This window comes from Mobula hypostoma, chromosome 5 (assembly GCF_963921235.1).
Source record: "Mobula hypostoma chromosome 5, sMobHyp1.1, whole genome shotgun sequence".
NCBI lineage: Eukaryota > Metazoa > Chordata > Chondrichthyes > Myliobatiformes > Myliobatidae > Mobula > Mobula hypostoma.
In genome coordinates, this window is record NC_086101.1 from 95,429,565 (window position 1) to 95,443,494 (window position 13,930).

The 13,930-nt window shown below is 44.1% G+C and overlaps 1 protein-coding gene across 1 annotated transcript in view; it reads left to right on the forward strand.

The window, feature by feature from the left end:
- Window positions 1-13,930, forward strand: part of LOC134346865 (contactin-associated protein-like 5) — a 1,591,243-nt gene that overhangs the window by 1,303,445 nt on the left and 273,868 nt on the right. Inside the window, exon 19 of the mRNA XM_063048670.1 lies at window positions 2,715-2,939. Within this exon, the coding sequence (XP_062904740.1) occupies window positions 2,715-2,939 (225 nt within the window). The remainder of the gene's footprint in view (window positions 1-2,714; window positions 2,940-13,930) is intronic.

A 13,930-nucleotide genomic window follows, 5' to 3' on the forward strand; every position in this document is an offset into this window, starting at 1 on the left:
TTTTGTGATCCTAATAACACAATAATATTTGATATAACTCCTATGCTTTTGTATTTCTGTCATTATCTACAGAGAATATGATTAGATCTGTATTACAGGTAATTAAAACTTGGATGCACTTTGCATCTGACCCCTCAGATTTACAACAGGGATGGCTGGCATTTTAAGCATTGAATGGGGTTGTATGAATAGGGTGAAATGAAATGAATTGCTGCCTTTAGCTGAAACAAAAGGATAGATCAGTGTTTCTTGTCATCTTTGTGTTAATTGTCACTTGAAGGTGTTTATAAATTAATTTATTTCATCAGAGCTTTGCTCCATCTGCCACAAAAGGCAGGGTTTTGTAATGGCCAGCATTTCAATTCGGCTTCCCATTCCCATTCAAACATATTGCTCCATAACCTCCTCCTCTGCCACATTGAGGGCACACTCAGACAGGAGGAGTGACACCTCATATTCCATCTGGGTAGCCTCCAACTCTATGGCATGAACATTGATTTCTTTCTTTCTTTTCTTTTCAAATCTTTTTTATTATCATTATTCAAAATTAACAAGAGTACATCAAAGTAGGCAACACTTACAATGTCTCAAGAAAAAAAACATTGATTTAAAGATTGAAAAAATTTTGGTGACAAAAAAAGAGGGAGGAAAACCTACTAAAGCAAAGAAAAGTGAGAAAAAAAATCATTAGATGTTCAACCCCGGAGCCATGCGAACATTGATATCTCTAACCTCCAATAATTACTCCTCCTCCCATATCTTTCTTTTTCCATTCCTTATAGAAACCTAGAAAAACTACAGCACAGACACAGGCCCTTTGGCCCTTCTTGGCTGTGCCGAACCATTTTCTGCCCAGTCCCACTGACCTGCACACGGACCATATCCCTCCATACACCTCCCATCCATGTATCTGTCCAATTTATTCTCAAATGTTAAAAAAGAATCCACATTTACCACCTCGTCTGGCAGCTCATTCCATACTCCCACCACTCTCTGTGTGAAGAAGCCCCCTCTAATGTTCCCTTTAAACTTTTCCCCCCTCATCCTTAACCCATGTCCTCTGGTTTTTTTCTCCCCTTGCCTCAATGGAAAAAGCCTGCTTACATTCACTCTATCTATACCCATCATAATTTTATATACCTCTATCAAATCTCCCCTCATTCTTCCAGGCTCCAGGGAATAAATTCCCAACCTATTCAACCTTTCTCTGTAACTGAGTTTCTCAAGTCCCGGCAACATCCTTGTAAACCTTCTCTGCACTCTTTCAACCTTATTTATATCCTTCCTGTAATTTGGTGACCAAAACTGAACACAATACTCCAGATTCAGCCTCACCAAAGCCTTATACAACCTCATCATAACATTCTAGCTCTTATACTCAATACTTTGATTAATAAAGGCCAATGTACCAAAAGCTCTCTTTACAACCCTATCTACCTGTGATGCCACTTTTAGGGAATTTTGTATCTGTATTCCCAGATCCCTCTGTTCTACTGCACTCCTCAGTGCCTTACCATTAACCCTGTATGTTCTACCTTGGTTTGTCCTTCCAACGTGCAATACCTCACACTTGTCTGTATTAAACTCCATCTGCCATTTTTCAGCCCATTTTTCCAGCTGGTCCAAGTCCCTCTGCAGGCTCTGAAAACCTTCCTCACTGTCTACTACACCTCCAATCTTTGTATCATCAGCAAATTTGCTGATCCAGTTTACCACATTATCATCCAGATCATTGATATAAATGACAAATAACAATGGACCCAGCACTGATCCCTGTGGCACACCACTAGTCACAGGCCTCCACTCGGAGAAGCAATTCTCTACTACCATTCTTTGTCTTCTTCCATTGAGCCAATGTCCAATCCAAATTACCACCTCTCCATGTATACCTAGCCACTGAATTTTCCTAACTAACCTCCCACGCGGGACCTTGTCAAAGGCCTTACTGAAATCCATGTAGACAATATCCATTGCCTTCCCTTCATCTACTTTCCTGGTAACCTCCTTGAAAAACTCCAATAGATTGGTCAAACATGACCTACCATGCACAAAGCCATGTTGACTCTCCCTAATAAGTCCCTGTCTATCCAAATGCTTGTAGATTCTGTCTCTTAGTACTCCCTCCAATAACTTACCCACTATCGATGTCAAACTTACCAGCCTATGATTTCCCGGATTACTTTTCGATGCTTTTTTAAACAACGGAACGACGTGAGCCACTCTCCAATCCTCCGGCACCATTATTTTGGCTTCTTTTTTACCCCTTCTCTTCTCACCTGCCCTTCACCTCCCTCTGGTGCTTCTCCTTTTTCCCATGGTCCTCTATTAACTCGTATCAAATTCCTTCTTTTTCAGCCCTTTACATTTTCCACTTATTGCCTCCCAGCTTCTTATTTCATACACCCTCCCCACCAACTCATCCCACACATTGCTCACCTGCTTGCTTGTATTCCTTTCCCTCCCCCCTCTTATTCTGGCTTCTTCCCCCTTCCTCTCCAACCGTCATGAAGGGTCTTGGCCCAAAATGTCCATTGCTTATTCCTCTCCATAGAAGCTGCCTGTCTTGCTGAGTCAGTCCAGAACTTTGTGTGTGTTTCTCAAAGTTCCCAGCATCTGTATAATCTCTTGTTTTCCCTCTTGTATTTACTGAATTCCTTCAGATCATGAATGGCCATTAAATGTCTGTTGACAATGCTTCCTCTTCCTTTTCTCAGAGGTTTCTGCCCTCCTGGAAGCTGGGACGTCAGTGATCTACAACTTCCATGAATCGTATGGAATTACTCGGAATACTAGCACCCATCTGTCTGCCATCTACTCTGATCTGACTCTTTCAAGGGAGAACATTGCTTTCAGCTTCCGGACAACACACATCCCCAGCGTACTGCTTTACGTGGACTCCTACTATCAGGAATATATGGCAGTGGTTCTGTCCAGTAATGGTAGGTAATAACACTGAAAAAACTCTCCATTTGGTTATGTCAGTCATCAAGTGACAGAAATATATTCGTTGCTTCCTTAAACAAACTTGTTTTTGATTAATGTGCTGATGTACTTTATTACCCGTAACACTCGTACTTTATTAGTTGACACATTGAGTTTAGAAGCCAAGAAATTATATTCTAGCTTTATAAAGCTCTGTTAGGCTGCATCTGAAATATTGTATGCAGGTCTGGTCGCCCATTATAGGTAGGATGTCGTGGTTTTAGGGAGAGTGCAGAAGAGGGTTACTGGGTTGATGCCTGAATTAGAGGGCCTTTGCTATAATGAGAGGTTAGACAAACTTGGGTTGTTTCCTCTGGAGCAGTGGAAGCTGAGGGGAGATCTGATAGTTCATAAGAATATGACAGTGTCACAATGGCAGCAGCTTTGGGAGCAAGGGTGGACCCAAATGCAAGACACATCTTGTGAGGTTACTTAGGTTTAGTTTATTGTACGATACCAGGAGAGCAAGACAGAAGCAGGAATAGTGAACAGGATAAGGACTTAGGACTACGACTAGGCTAGGACCAAGGGTCTGTGCTTGGACTCGGAATCGGCTCCCAGAACTAGAGACATGAAGAGGCTAGGGTATGGACTCCGAGCCTGAGACTGGGCAAGGACCCAGTACCTGGGTCCTTCCTCAGGCTCGGACCCCAGAACCAGGCATGGACATGACATGGGCTAGGGAGAGGAGGAACATGGAAAACAGAGCCTCGGTCTCGGGAGAGCAGGTACATGGAACCTTGGACACATACACAGAACAGAGAGCCGGGACCCCCCTCCTTGGGTACAGGACATAGGGCCGGGACTCATGACCCTCCGCGGGGCAATGGCAAGACGGCCTGAATTACCCCACAGAGGCGAGGACAAGACACGACAAGACATAACCCCCCGCGGGGCAACGGCAAGATGGCCTGACTTACCCCACGGAGGCAAGGACAAGACAAGACAAGACACGACTCCCCGCGGGGCAATGGCAAGACGCCTGACTTACCCCACGGGGGCGAGGACAGGACAAGAGATGACTCCCCGTGGGGCAATGGCAAGACGGCCAGACTTACGCTCACGGAGGCGAGGACAAGACAAGACAAGGCTAACACGAATGAACACCAGACAATACCTATCTAGCTCCGGTGATGGAACTAGACCGAAGTGCAGGTGAGGGCTAGAGGCGAGAGGGGCAGAGAAGGGATTCAGACAAGGGGGTAGGACAGGAATCACAGGCCGCCAGGGCCGGGACTTGACATGGTACTTGAAAGCCGCCAGGGAAAGGACTTGACATGGTACTTGAACGCTGCCAGGGCCAGGACGTGGATGTGCTATTTGGATGTCGCCGGAGCCAGGATGTGGACATGGAACTTGGATGCCGCCAGAGCCAGGACGTGGATATGGTACTTGGATGCCGCTGGAGCCAGGATGTGGATATGGTACTTGGATGCCGCCGGAGCCAGTACGTGGACATGGCACTTGGATGCCGCCGGAGCCAGGACGTGGACATGGTACTTGGATGCCGCCGGAGCCAGGACGTGGATATGGTACTTGGATGCCGCCGGAGCCAGGACGTGGACATGGAACTTGGATGCCGCCGGAGCCAGGACATGGACATGGCACTTGGATGCCGCCGGAGCCAGGATGTGGTGCTTAGAGCCTCTAAGTAGTGGTGAGCTCTCAACTTGGCCCGGGAACAGTAGACAGTGGTTCTTGATTCCCTCCGGCGGGTTAACTGGCGGACCCACCTTGATGAGGAAACTTTGCAGGCTCACTTCGGCGAGGTAACTGGACAGGGTTGCTCCGGTGAGGAAAGGCGAATTACTGGCACTGGCTTCGGGCGGAGACAAGGCTTGCTCCGGCCAGATGACACTGGCACGCCGTGACTTTGCAGACGCTCCCGCACCGAACGGCTGAAAGCCGGAGACTATAAACTACCGGTTCAGCCGAGTGTTAATTGCCTCTAATTACCAAAGTCGAGGGACACGGGAAAACAGGGAATCAACGGTCCGGATTGTAACATAAACAAGGTAAATTTAAAGGGACCCCGATCCGGACCATGACAGACAGACATAGATAGAATAGACAAACAGTACCCTGTTCCCAGGGTTGAAATGTCTTATACTAGAGGGCTTGCATTTAAGGTGGGAGGGGGTCATTTCAAAGGAGAGGTGAGGGGCAAGTATTTATAAACAGAGGTCATGGAATGTGCTGCCTGGAGTGGTGGTAGAGGCATTTTGAATAAACATTTCGATAGGCACATGAATGTGAGGAAGGAATTGGACATTGCATAGGGAGAAGAGATTAGTTCAGTTGGCCATTTAATAACTAATTTAATTGGTTTGGCACAACACTCTGGGCCAAAGGGCCTGTTCCTCTGCTGTAGTTCTATGTTCCAACATAGAAAGAGACCATTCAGCCATCAGGCTATGCTGTCTCACAGCACAGCAATTCTCTCAGGGCTATTCTCCCTTTTATTTTCCTCTAGTCACACAACTTACTCTCTCACACACTTATCCGTTCCCTTTAAATGCTTTTGCCACATCCACAGTTCGATGCAAGAAGATGTGCCCCATGGCTATACTTCATTTGGAGTTTAAGGAAATTTAGTATGTCACCAAGGTTGGTAACTTCGTACCGATGAAGCATGGAGACCAATCGATGTGATTACACCATCACCTGGTATGAAGACTCAGAAGCACAGAATCACAAGAGGCTTTAGAGGCTTGTAGACTCACTCCGTCCCTCCTTGGACATTTGCTTCCTCACCATTGAGTATATCTTCAAAAGGAGATGCCCCAAGGATGCAGCATCTATCATGAATGACCCTCACCATCCAGGACATGCCATCTTCTCATTACAATCATCAGGGAGGAAATATGGTGGGGGGGGGGGGTCTAAAGATGCACACATAGCATTTTAGGAACAGTTTTTCCTCTCTACCATCACATTCCTGAACAGCCCATGAACCTATGAAAACTACCTCACTATTTTCCTCTCTTTTGCACTATTTATTTATTTTTCATATATTCTTAATTTAATTTATAGTAATTCTTATGTAATGCAGTGTACTGCTGCCACAAAACAAAAATATTTCATGACATACTGTATGTTAGTGATAATCAACCTGATTCTGATTTGAGGAAATTTGCTATAGCTGGTTAGCTGTTGAAACACATCTGTGGATAGCAGAAGGAAGCTGCCGCACCTGGAAAGGGGGAATGTACAGACTCCATGCAACCAAATCAGGACCATATGTAGGTCAAAGGGCAAAGTTCAAAGTAAATTTATTATCAAAGTACAAATATGTCATCATATACCACCTTGATATTCATTTTCATGCAGGCATTCACAGTAAATACAAGAAACACAATAGAATCGTTGAAGGCTTTCTGCGAAGGCTGAGAAAAGTCCATCTCCCACCCCCCCCATCCTCACCACATTCTACAGAGGTTGTATTGAGAGCATCCTGAGCAGCTGCATCACTGCCTGGTTCGGAAATTGCACAATCTCAGATCGCAAGACCCTGTAGCGGTTAGTGATGTCAGCTGAGAAGATCTTCGGGGTCTTTCTTCCTGCACTACAGACATTTACACCACACATTGCATCCGTAAAGCCAACAGCATTATGAAGGACCCTACGCACCCCTCATATAAACTCTTCTCCCTCATGCCATCTGGTAAAAGGCACTGAAGCATTTAGGCTCTCATGACCAGACTATGTAACAGTTTCTTCCCCCAAGCCATCAGACTCTTCAACACCCAGAGCCTGGACTGACACCAACCTACTGCCCTCTACTGTGCCTATTGTCTTGTTTATCATTTATTGTAATGCCTGCACTGTTTTGTGCACTTTTTTCAGTCCTGGGTAAGTCTGTAGTCCAGTGTAGTTTTTGTATTGTTTCATGTAGCACCATGGTCCTGAAAAACGTTGTCTCATTTTTACTGTGTACTGTACCAGCAGTTATGGTCGAAATGACAATAAAATGTGACAACTTGACTTGAAGGACACACTCAAAAGGACTGACAGACAATGTATAAAAGACAGCACACTGTGCAAATCTAAACAGCAAAAAAGAAATAATATTGATAATAAGAAATACATAAATAAGCAATAAATATTGAGAACATGTCATGAGAAGTCCTTGAAAATGAGCTCATAGTTTGGTGATAGGTTGAGTGAAGTGAAGTGTAATTATCCCTTCTGGTTCAAAAGCCTGATGGTTGAGGGTTTTTCACTGTTCCTGAACCTGATGGTGTGGATCCTGAGGCTCCTGTACCGCCTTCCTGATAGCAGCAGTGAGAAGAGAGCATGGCCTGGATGGTGGAGGTCCTTGATGACGGATACTGCTTTCCTGTGGCAGCGCTCCTTGTAGATGTTCTCAATGGTAGGGAGGGCTTTACTACTCTGTTGTGAAATCACTTAATTATTTCCACTTCCACTGGCTCTAACGTTGTCACTAAATATAAGCAAGGGCTACAAAACTCAGTTAGCCAGGCAGAATCCACAGTGAGGGCTAAAGATTCAGACTGATAGGTGCCAAGTTGAAAGCCTTTTTGACAGCCAAATATTGTAGCACTGTAACGTAACAGTTTGTGTAACGCTTCACAGTGCCAGCATAAAAGTTGGTGCCAGTTGGGGTGTTTTGAGTTTCTCAGAAACTGCTGACTTCCTGGGATTTTCATGCACAACAGTCTTTAGGGTTTACAGAGAAAAATAAGAAAAGCCAAAACAGAAGTCCAGTGAGTGGCAGTTCTGTGGGTGAAAACACTTTGTTAATGAGAGAGGTTAGAGGAGAATGGCCAGACTGATTCAAGCTGACAGTAACTCAGATAACCATGCATTACAACAGTGATGTGCAGAAGAGCGTCTCTGAATGCACAACACATACCACGAAGTGGATGGGCTACAGAAGCAAACGACCACACAGGATTCCACTCATTTACCTAATGAGGTGGCCGCTGAGAGTAGTATTTTACTACTTGTGCATAACAATTACCATTTGTATTCATACTGATCACGGCTAATGATTGCTTTTCCTTCGTTGCTGACAGATTCTTCCAAGACCCCATTTCTCCATTATTTTACCAAGTACCTTTTTGGGAAGCTTTATTTGCAAGTGGGTGGATAGTACAATGTGTTGGAACACAGTATTTTGATTGAAACTAGATCAGACTTTAAGAATGAACAAATTGCCTTGAGCCTTTTTAAAGTGCTTGCAGTGAAATCAGCGTGAAGGAGTTTCAATCTAGTTCCTGGTGAGTGTGTTGATGTGTCCATAATTGGACACTAATTGGAACCAAATTAATATCCTCATGGAACGCATAAAATATCAAGTGAGATTACCCACAGGATATATTCTTTGTCTTTGATTCCCCCTAATGAAAAAATGTGTAATAAACCCATGACTGCAACGATGATATGCATATATTAAATTATTTTTCTCAAATAACTGTTTATATATAAAGTCAGGCAAATAGCTAAGTGTTTACAAAATCTATATCCTCAATCAGCAACTCTAATTTTAACTAAACATGAAGCTGTTTCTTTTCTAATCCTCTCAACGACACTACAAAATAAATTAGGCTTAACAATTTGACAGCATGCACTTCTGATAACAATAAGCTCAATTAATTGCTCCTACAACACCCGACCATATATAATAAACCCTTTTCTAGCACTGAAGAGTTAAGCCAACTGTATATTAGTGTGATGCAATAAATCACATGCAAATTTCGATATCATTTGTCTCTCAAACTTGACAAATCCCAGTTCTCATTAACAAAGGCAATAAATGTAAATACATATTAGATCAATACAGCACAGTACAAGCCTTTCAGCCTTTGATGTTCTGCCAGCCTTTAACCCTGTCCAAGATTACTCTGACCCTTCCCTCTCACATAGCCCTCCATTTTCCTATCATCTCAGTACCTATCTAAAAGTTTCTTAAATGTTCCTGCCTCTAGCACTATCCCTGGCAGCACAGTCCACGTAATAGTGCAAACAGTACAGCACAAGATCAAACCCTTCAGCTCATAATGTGTGTCAAAACTAATTAAACTAGTCATTAAATGCCTAACTAATCAAATCCCTTCTGCCAACATGTGGCCAATATCTCTCTATTCTGTGCATATTTGTGTGTTTATTTAATAGACTCTTTAACATCTCATGTAATGTTTTACAAATTCTCAAGTGCCGTAAATCTAATAAAAATATTCATGCATACATAGAACATAGAACATTCGAGCACAGTATAGGCCCTTCGGCCCACAATGTTGTGCCAACCTTTTCAACTACTCTTAAGATCAGTCAAACCATTCCCTCCCCCATAATCCTCCATTTTTTCTTTCCTCATGTGCCTTCCTCAAAGTCTCTTGAATATCCCTAATGTATGTGCCCCTACTCCACCACCCCTGGCAGGGCGTTCCACACAACTACTGCCCTAATTGTAAAATAAAACCTACCTCTGACATCCCTCCAATCACCTTAAAATGATGCCCTCTCCAGATAGCCACTGCTGCCCTGAAATGAAGGCACTGGCTCCTTACCCTATCTATGCTTCTGATCATCTTGTACACCTCTATCAAGTCACCTCTCATCCTCCTTTGCTCCGAACAGAAAAGCCCAAGCTTGCTCAGCCTTTCCTCCGAAGACACACTCTCCCATCCAGGCAGTATTCTGTTAAAACTTCATAAGATATAGGAGCAGAATTACTCTGCTGTGCTATTTCATCATGGCTGATCCATTTTCCCTCTCAGCCCTGATCTCCTGCCTTCTCCCCATATCCCTTCATGCCCTGACCAATCCAGAATCTATCGATCTCCAGCTTAAACTTACCTAAAGACTTGGCCTCCACAGCTGCCTGAGGCAACAAGTTCCACAAACTCACCACTCTCATCTCTGTTTTAAATGGACATCCCTCTACTCTGAGGCTGTCCCCTCCCACCATAGGAAACATCCTCTCCACATGCACTCTATCGAGGCCTTTCAACATTCGAGAGTTTTCAATGTGGTCACCTCTCATCTTTCTTCTGCACCCTCTCTAAAGCTCCCTCATCCAGTGAGGCAACCAGAACTGCGCACAATGTTCCAAGTTTGCGGAAGGGGAAAGTTGTGCCCCGCCCCCAAGCCTCACTTAATGCTTTATATTTTGCATCCCCTGCCCTGACACACACAGCCTTCACTATAGTTTGTCATGGACAATGGGACTTCCTTTTCCTCCACTGAGCCTTTCGAAATGATGAGGTCATTGCCGTTGCCCTTCCCCTCTGAAAGGTTCCCCAGTCCACAGTGCTGTAGCTCAGCCATCACAGTCCTCAGCTTCTCTTGCCACATCTTGGCCAATGATTTAAGACGACATTGGAGCAGCCAACACTGAGGTAATGTTGAATGTGGTACCTTCAGGTTCTGTAAAACCACTTCTGCACTGAAGCACAATCTTGCCTGAATGCAGGGAGCTCACAATGAATCTGGTTTTAGCAGCTGTCCGAAGAGTGAGACCTTGTGGACATTGAGACCTTGTTCAGCTTCCTGCCAGAGCAGCAGCATGTAAACTGATAAAACGACCCTGACCCTGAGCCGTGAGGTTAGAAAGCACAGTAATAGGCCCGATTCAGCCCAGCTGGCTCATGCCAAGGCAGCCCCATTTGCTCACATTTGGCCTATTTTCCTTAAAGCCTTTACTATCCCTGTTTTTTTAAGGTTAATAGGACACTGTAAATTGCCCCTAAATACAAATGAGGGTTAGAATCTTGTTGGGGTGAAGAGAATGGGGGGTGAATAAAATGAGATTGATGTGAATGAGAATGCTGGTAGTTTTCATTGATTCTATTGTGTTCTTTGTATCTACTCTGAATGCCTGAAAGAAAATTAAGCTCTTGGTAGTATATATGGTGATGTACAGTATATGTACTTTGAGAGTAAATTTACTTTGAACTTTGAAAGTGACTCGGTGGGTTTGGTAAATCAGCCCATTTTGAGCTATCCTCCTTCCATCTTCCCTGTGCACTTGGAAATGTCAATCCTGCATCATCTAAATAAAGCTGAAAGCCCACTTCAGAAACTATTAAAGATGCTCCAACTAGTCAGTAAAAGCAGGATCACTCTCTCCACCATTCGTCATTCATGAAGTCTCTCACTGTACATCCATCACTCCAGGACAACGTGCATCCGTCTGTTACTCTGACCCTTTTGATTATGTGCCTTAAATTAAAACTTGTTCTTTCTATCCCTTCATAACCTCCTCTAATATTTGTGTCCACACATCTCCCTTTTACTGTGAAAAGCTGCTTATAAAGGATGTCTGTATGATCCCCTTCAGTATTGATCACCAAGCTCCTAAAACCTGGACTCTGTACTTTACAACTGAACCTTGACTTCATCAGGAAGCTGCAGTCAATACAGGTCAGTACTAACATTTCCTCTTTGGACAGGCACACTTCAAAGGTACGTGGTTAGCCTTTCTCTCTACACTCATGACTCTGTGGCTAAACACAGCTCAAATGCCATCTATAAATTTGCTGATGACACGACTGATGTTGGCAAAATCTCAGATGGCAATGAGGAAATGTGCATGAATGAGGTAGATCAGCTGGCTTACTGTTGTTTCAACAACACCCTTGCATTTAATATCAGCAAGAGCAAGGAACTGATTGTGGGCTTCAGGAAGGAGAAGCTGTAAGGACACACACCAGCTCTCACTAAGGATTCAGGAGTGGAACCTGAGCAGGTTCAAGTTCCTGGATCTGCACCTGAGAGGATCTGTTCTGGAACCAACATATTGATGCAATCATGAAGAAGGCATGCAGTGACTATACTTCATTAGTGATTTTATCTGTCACCAAAGATTTACAGATCTTTACTGATGCACAATGGAGAATATTCTGTCTGGTTGCGCCACTGCCTAATGGGGAGGCTCAAAAAGCACAGAATCGTGAAGGGCAGCACAAGGGTATAGACTCACTTCGTTCAATCATGGCCCAGCATTTCCTGCCATCGAGGACATCTTCAAGAAGCAGTGCTTCACGAAGGTGGCATCCATCACAAAGGACTCTCAACATCTCGGCCATGTTGTCTTCTCATCATTGTGGAGGTACAGGAATCTGAGGATCCAGAGACAATGATTCAAGAACAACTTCTTCCCCCCCCAACCCTGCACCAGATTTCCAAACTGTTGATGAACCCAACCTTATCATTCCTGTTTTTTGTGCTGCTTTTTGAGAACTCGTCTAGTGAGGCATTATGGTTAGAACTGAGAAATAAGAAAGGTATGATCGTATTAATGGGGCTATATTACAGACCACCCAATAGTTCTAGGAATTTAAAGGAAGAAATTTGTAGAGAGATCACAGACCATTGCAAGAAACATAAGGTTGTTACAGCTAGTGATTTTAACTTTACACATATTGACTGGGAATCCCATACTGTAAAAAGACTAGATGGGATGGAGTTTGTCAGATGTCTTCAGGAAAGTTTCCTTCATCAGTACATAGAAGACCCAATGAGAGAGTGTGCAATACTGGATCAGCTGTTAGGGAATGAGACAGGGCAGGTGACAGAAGTCTATGTAGGGGAACACTTTGCATATAGTGACCACAATCTCATTAGTTTCAAAGTAGTTATACAAAGAGGTACATCTGCTTCATGGGTTGAGATTCTAGATTAGAGAAGACCAATTTTGTTCGTATCAGAAAAGATCCAGCAATTGTGGGTTGGGACAAGGTGTTTTCTGGCAAAGGTGTACTTGGTAAGTGGGAGGACTTCAAGATTAAAATTTTGAGGGTACAAAGCTTGTACGTGTCTGTCAGAATAAAAGTAAAGATAACAAGAGGAGGAACGTTGGTTCTCAAGAGGACCTGGTTAAGGGGAAAAAAGGAGGTACAGGCAGGTAGCAACAAATGAGGTGCTTATAGAAACATAGAAACATAGAAAATAGGTGCAGGAGTAGGCCATTCGGCCCTTCGAGCCTGCACCGCCATTTATTATGATCATGGCTGATCATCCAACTCAGAACCCTGCCACAGCCTTCCCTCCATACCCCCTGACCCCTGTAGCCACAAGGGCCATATCTAACTCCCTCTTAAACATAGCCAATGAACTGGCCTCAACAGTTTGCTGTGGCAGAGAATTCCACAGATTCACCACTCTCTGTGTGAAGAAGTTTTTCCTAATCTCGGTCCTAAAAGGCTTCCCCTCTATCCTCAAACTGTGACCCCTCGTTCTGGACTTCCCCAACATCGAGAACAATCTTCCTGCATCTAGCCTGTCCAATCCCTTTGGGATCTTATACGTTTCAATCAGATCCCCCCTCAGTCTTCTAAATTCCAACGAGTACAAGCCCAGTTCATCCAGTCTTTCTTCATATGAAAGTCCTGCCATCCCAGGAATCAATCTAGTGAACCTTCTTTGTACTCCCTCTATGGCAAAGATGTCTTTCCTCAGATTAGGGGACCAAAACTGCACACAATACTCCAGGTGTGGTCTCACCAAGGCCTTGTACAACTGCAGTAGTACCTCCCTGCTCCTGTACTCGAATCCTCTCGCTATAAATGCCAGCATACCATTCGCCTTTTTCACCGCCTGCTGTACCTGCATGCCCACTTTCAATGACTGGTGTATAATGACACCCAGGTCTCGTTGCACCTCCCCTTTTCCTAATCGGCCACCATTCAGATAATAATCTGTTTTCCTATTTTTGCCACCAAAGTGGATAACTTCACATTTATCCACATTAAATTGCATCTGCCATGAGTTTGCCCACTCACCCAACCTATCCAAGTCACCCTGCATCCTCTTAGCATCCTCCTCACTGCTAACACTGCCGCCAAGCTTCGTGTCATCCGCAAACTTGGAGATGCTGCATTTAATTCCCTCATCCAAGTCATTAATATATATTGTAAACAACTGGGGTCCCAGCACTGAGCCTTGCGGTACCCCACTAGTCACCGCCTGCCATTCTGAAAAG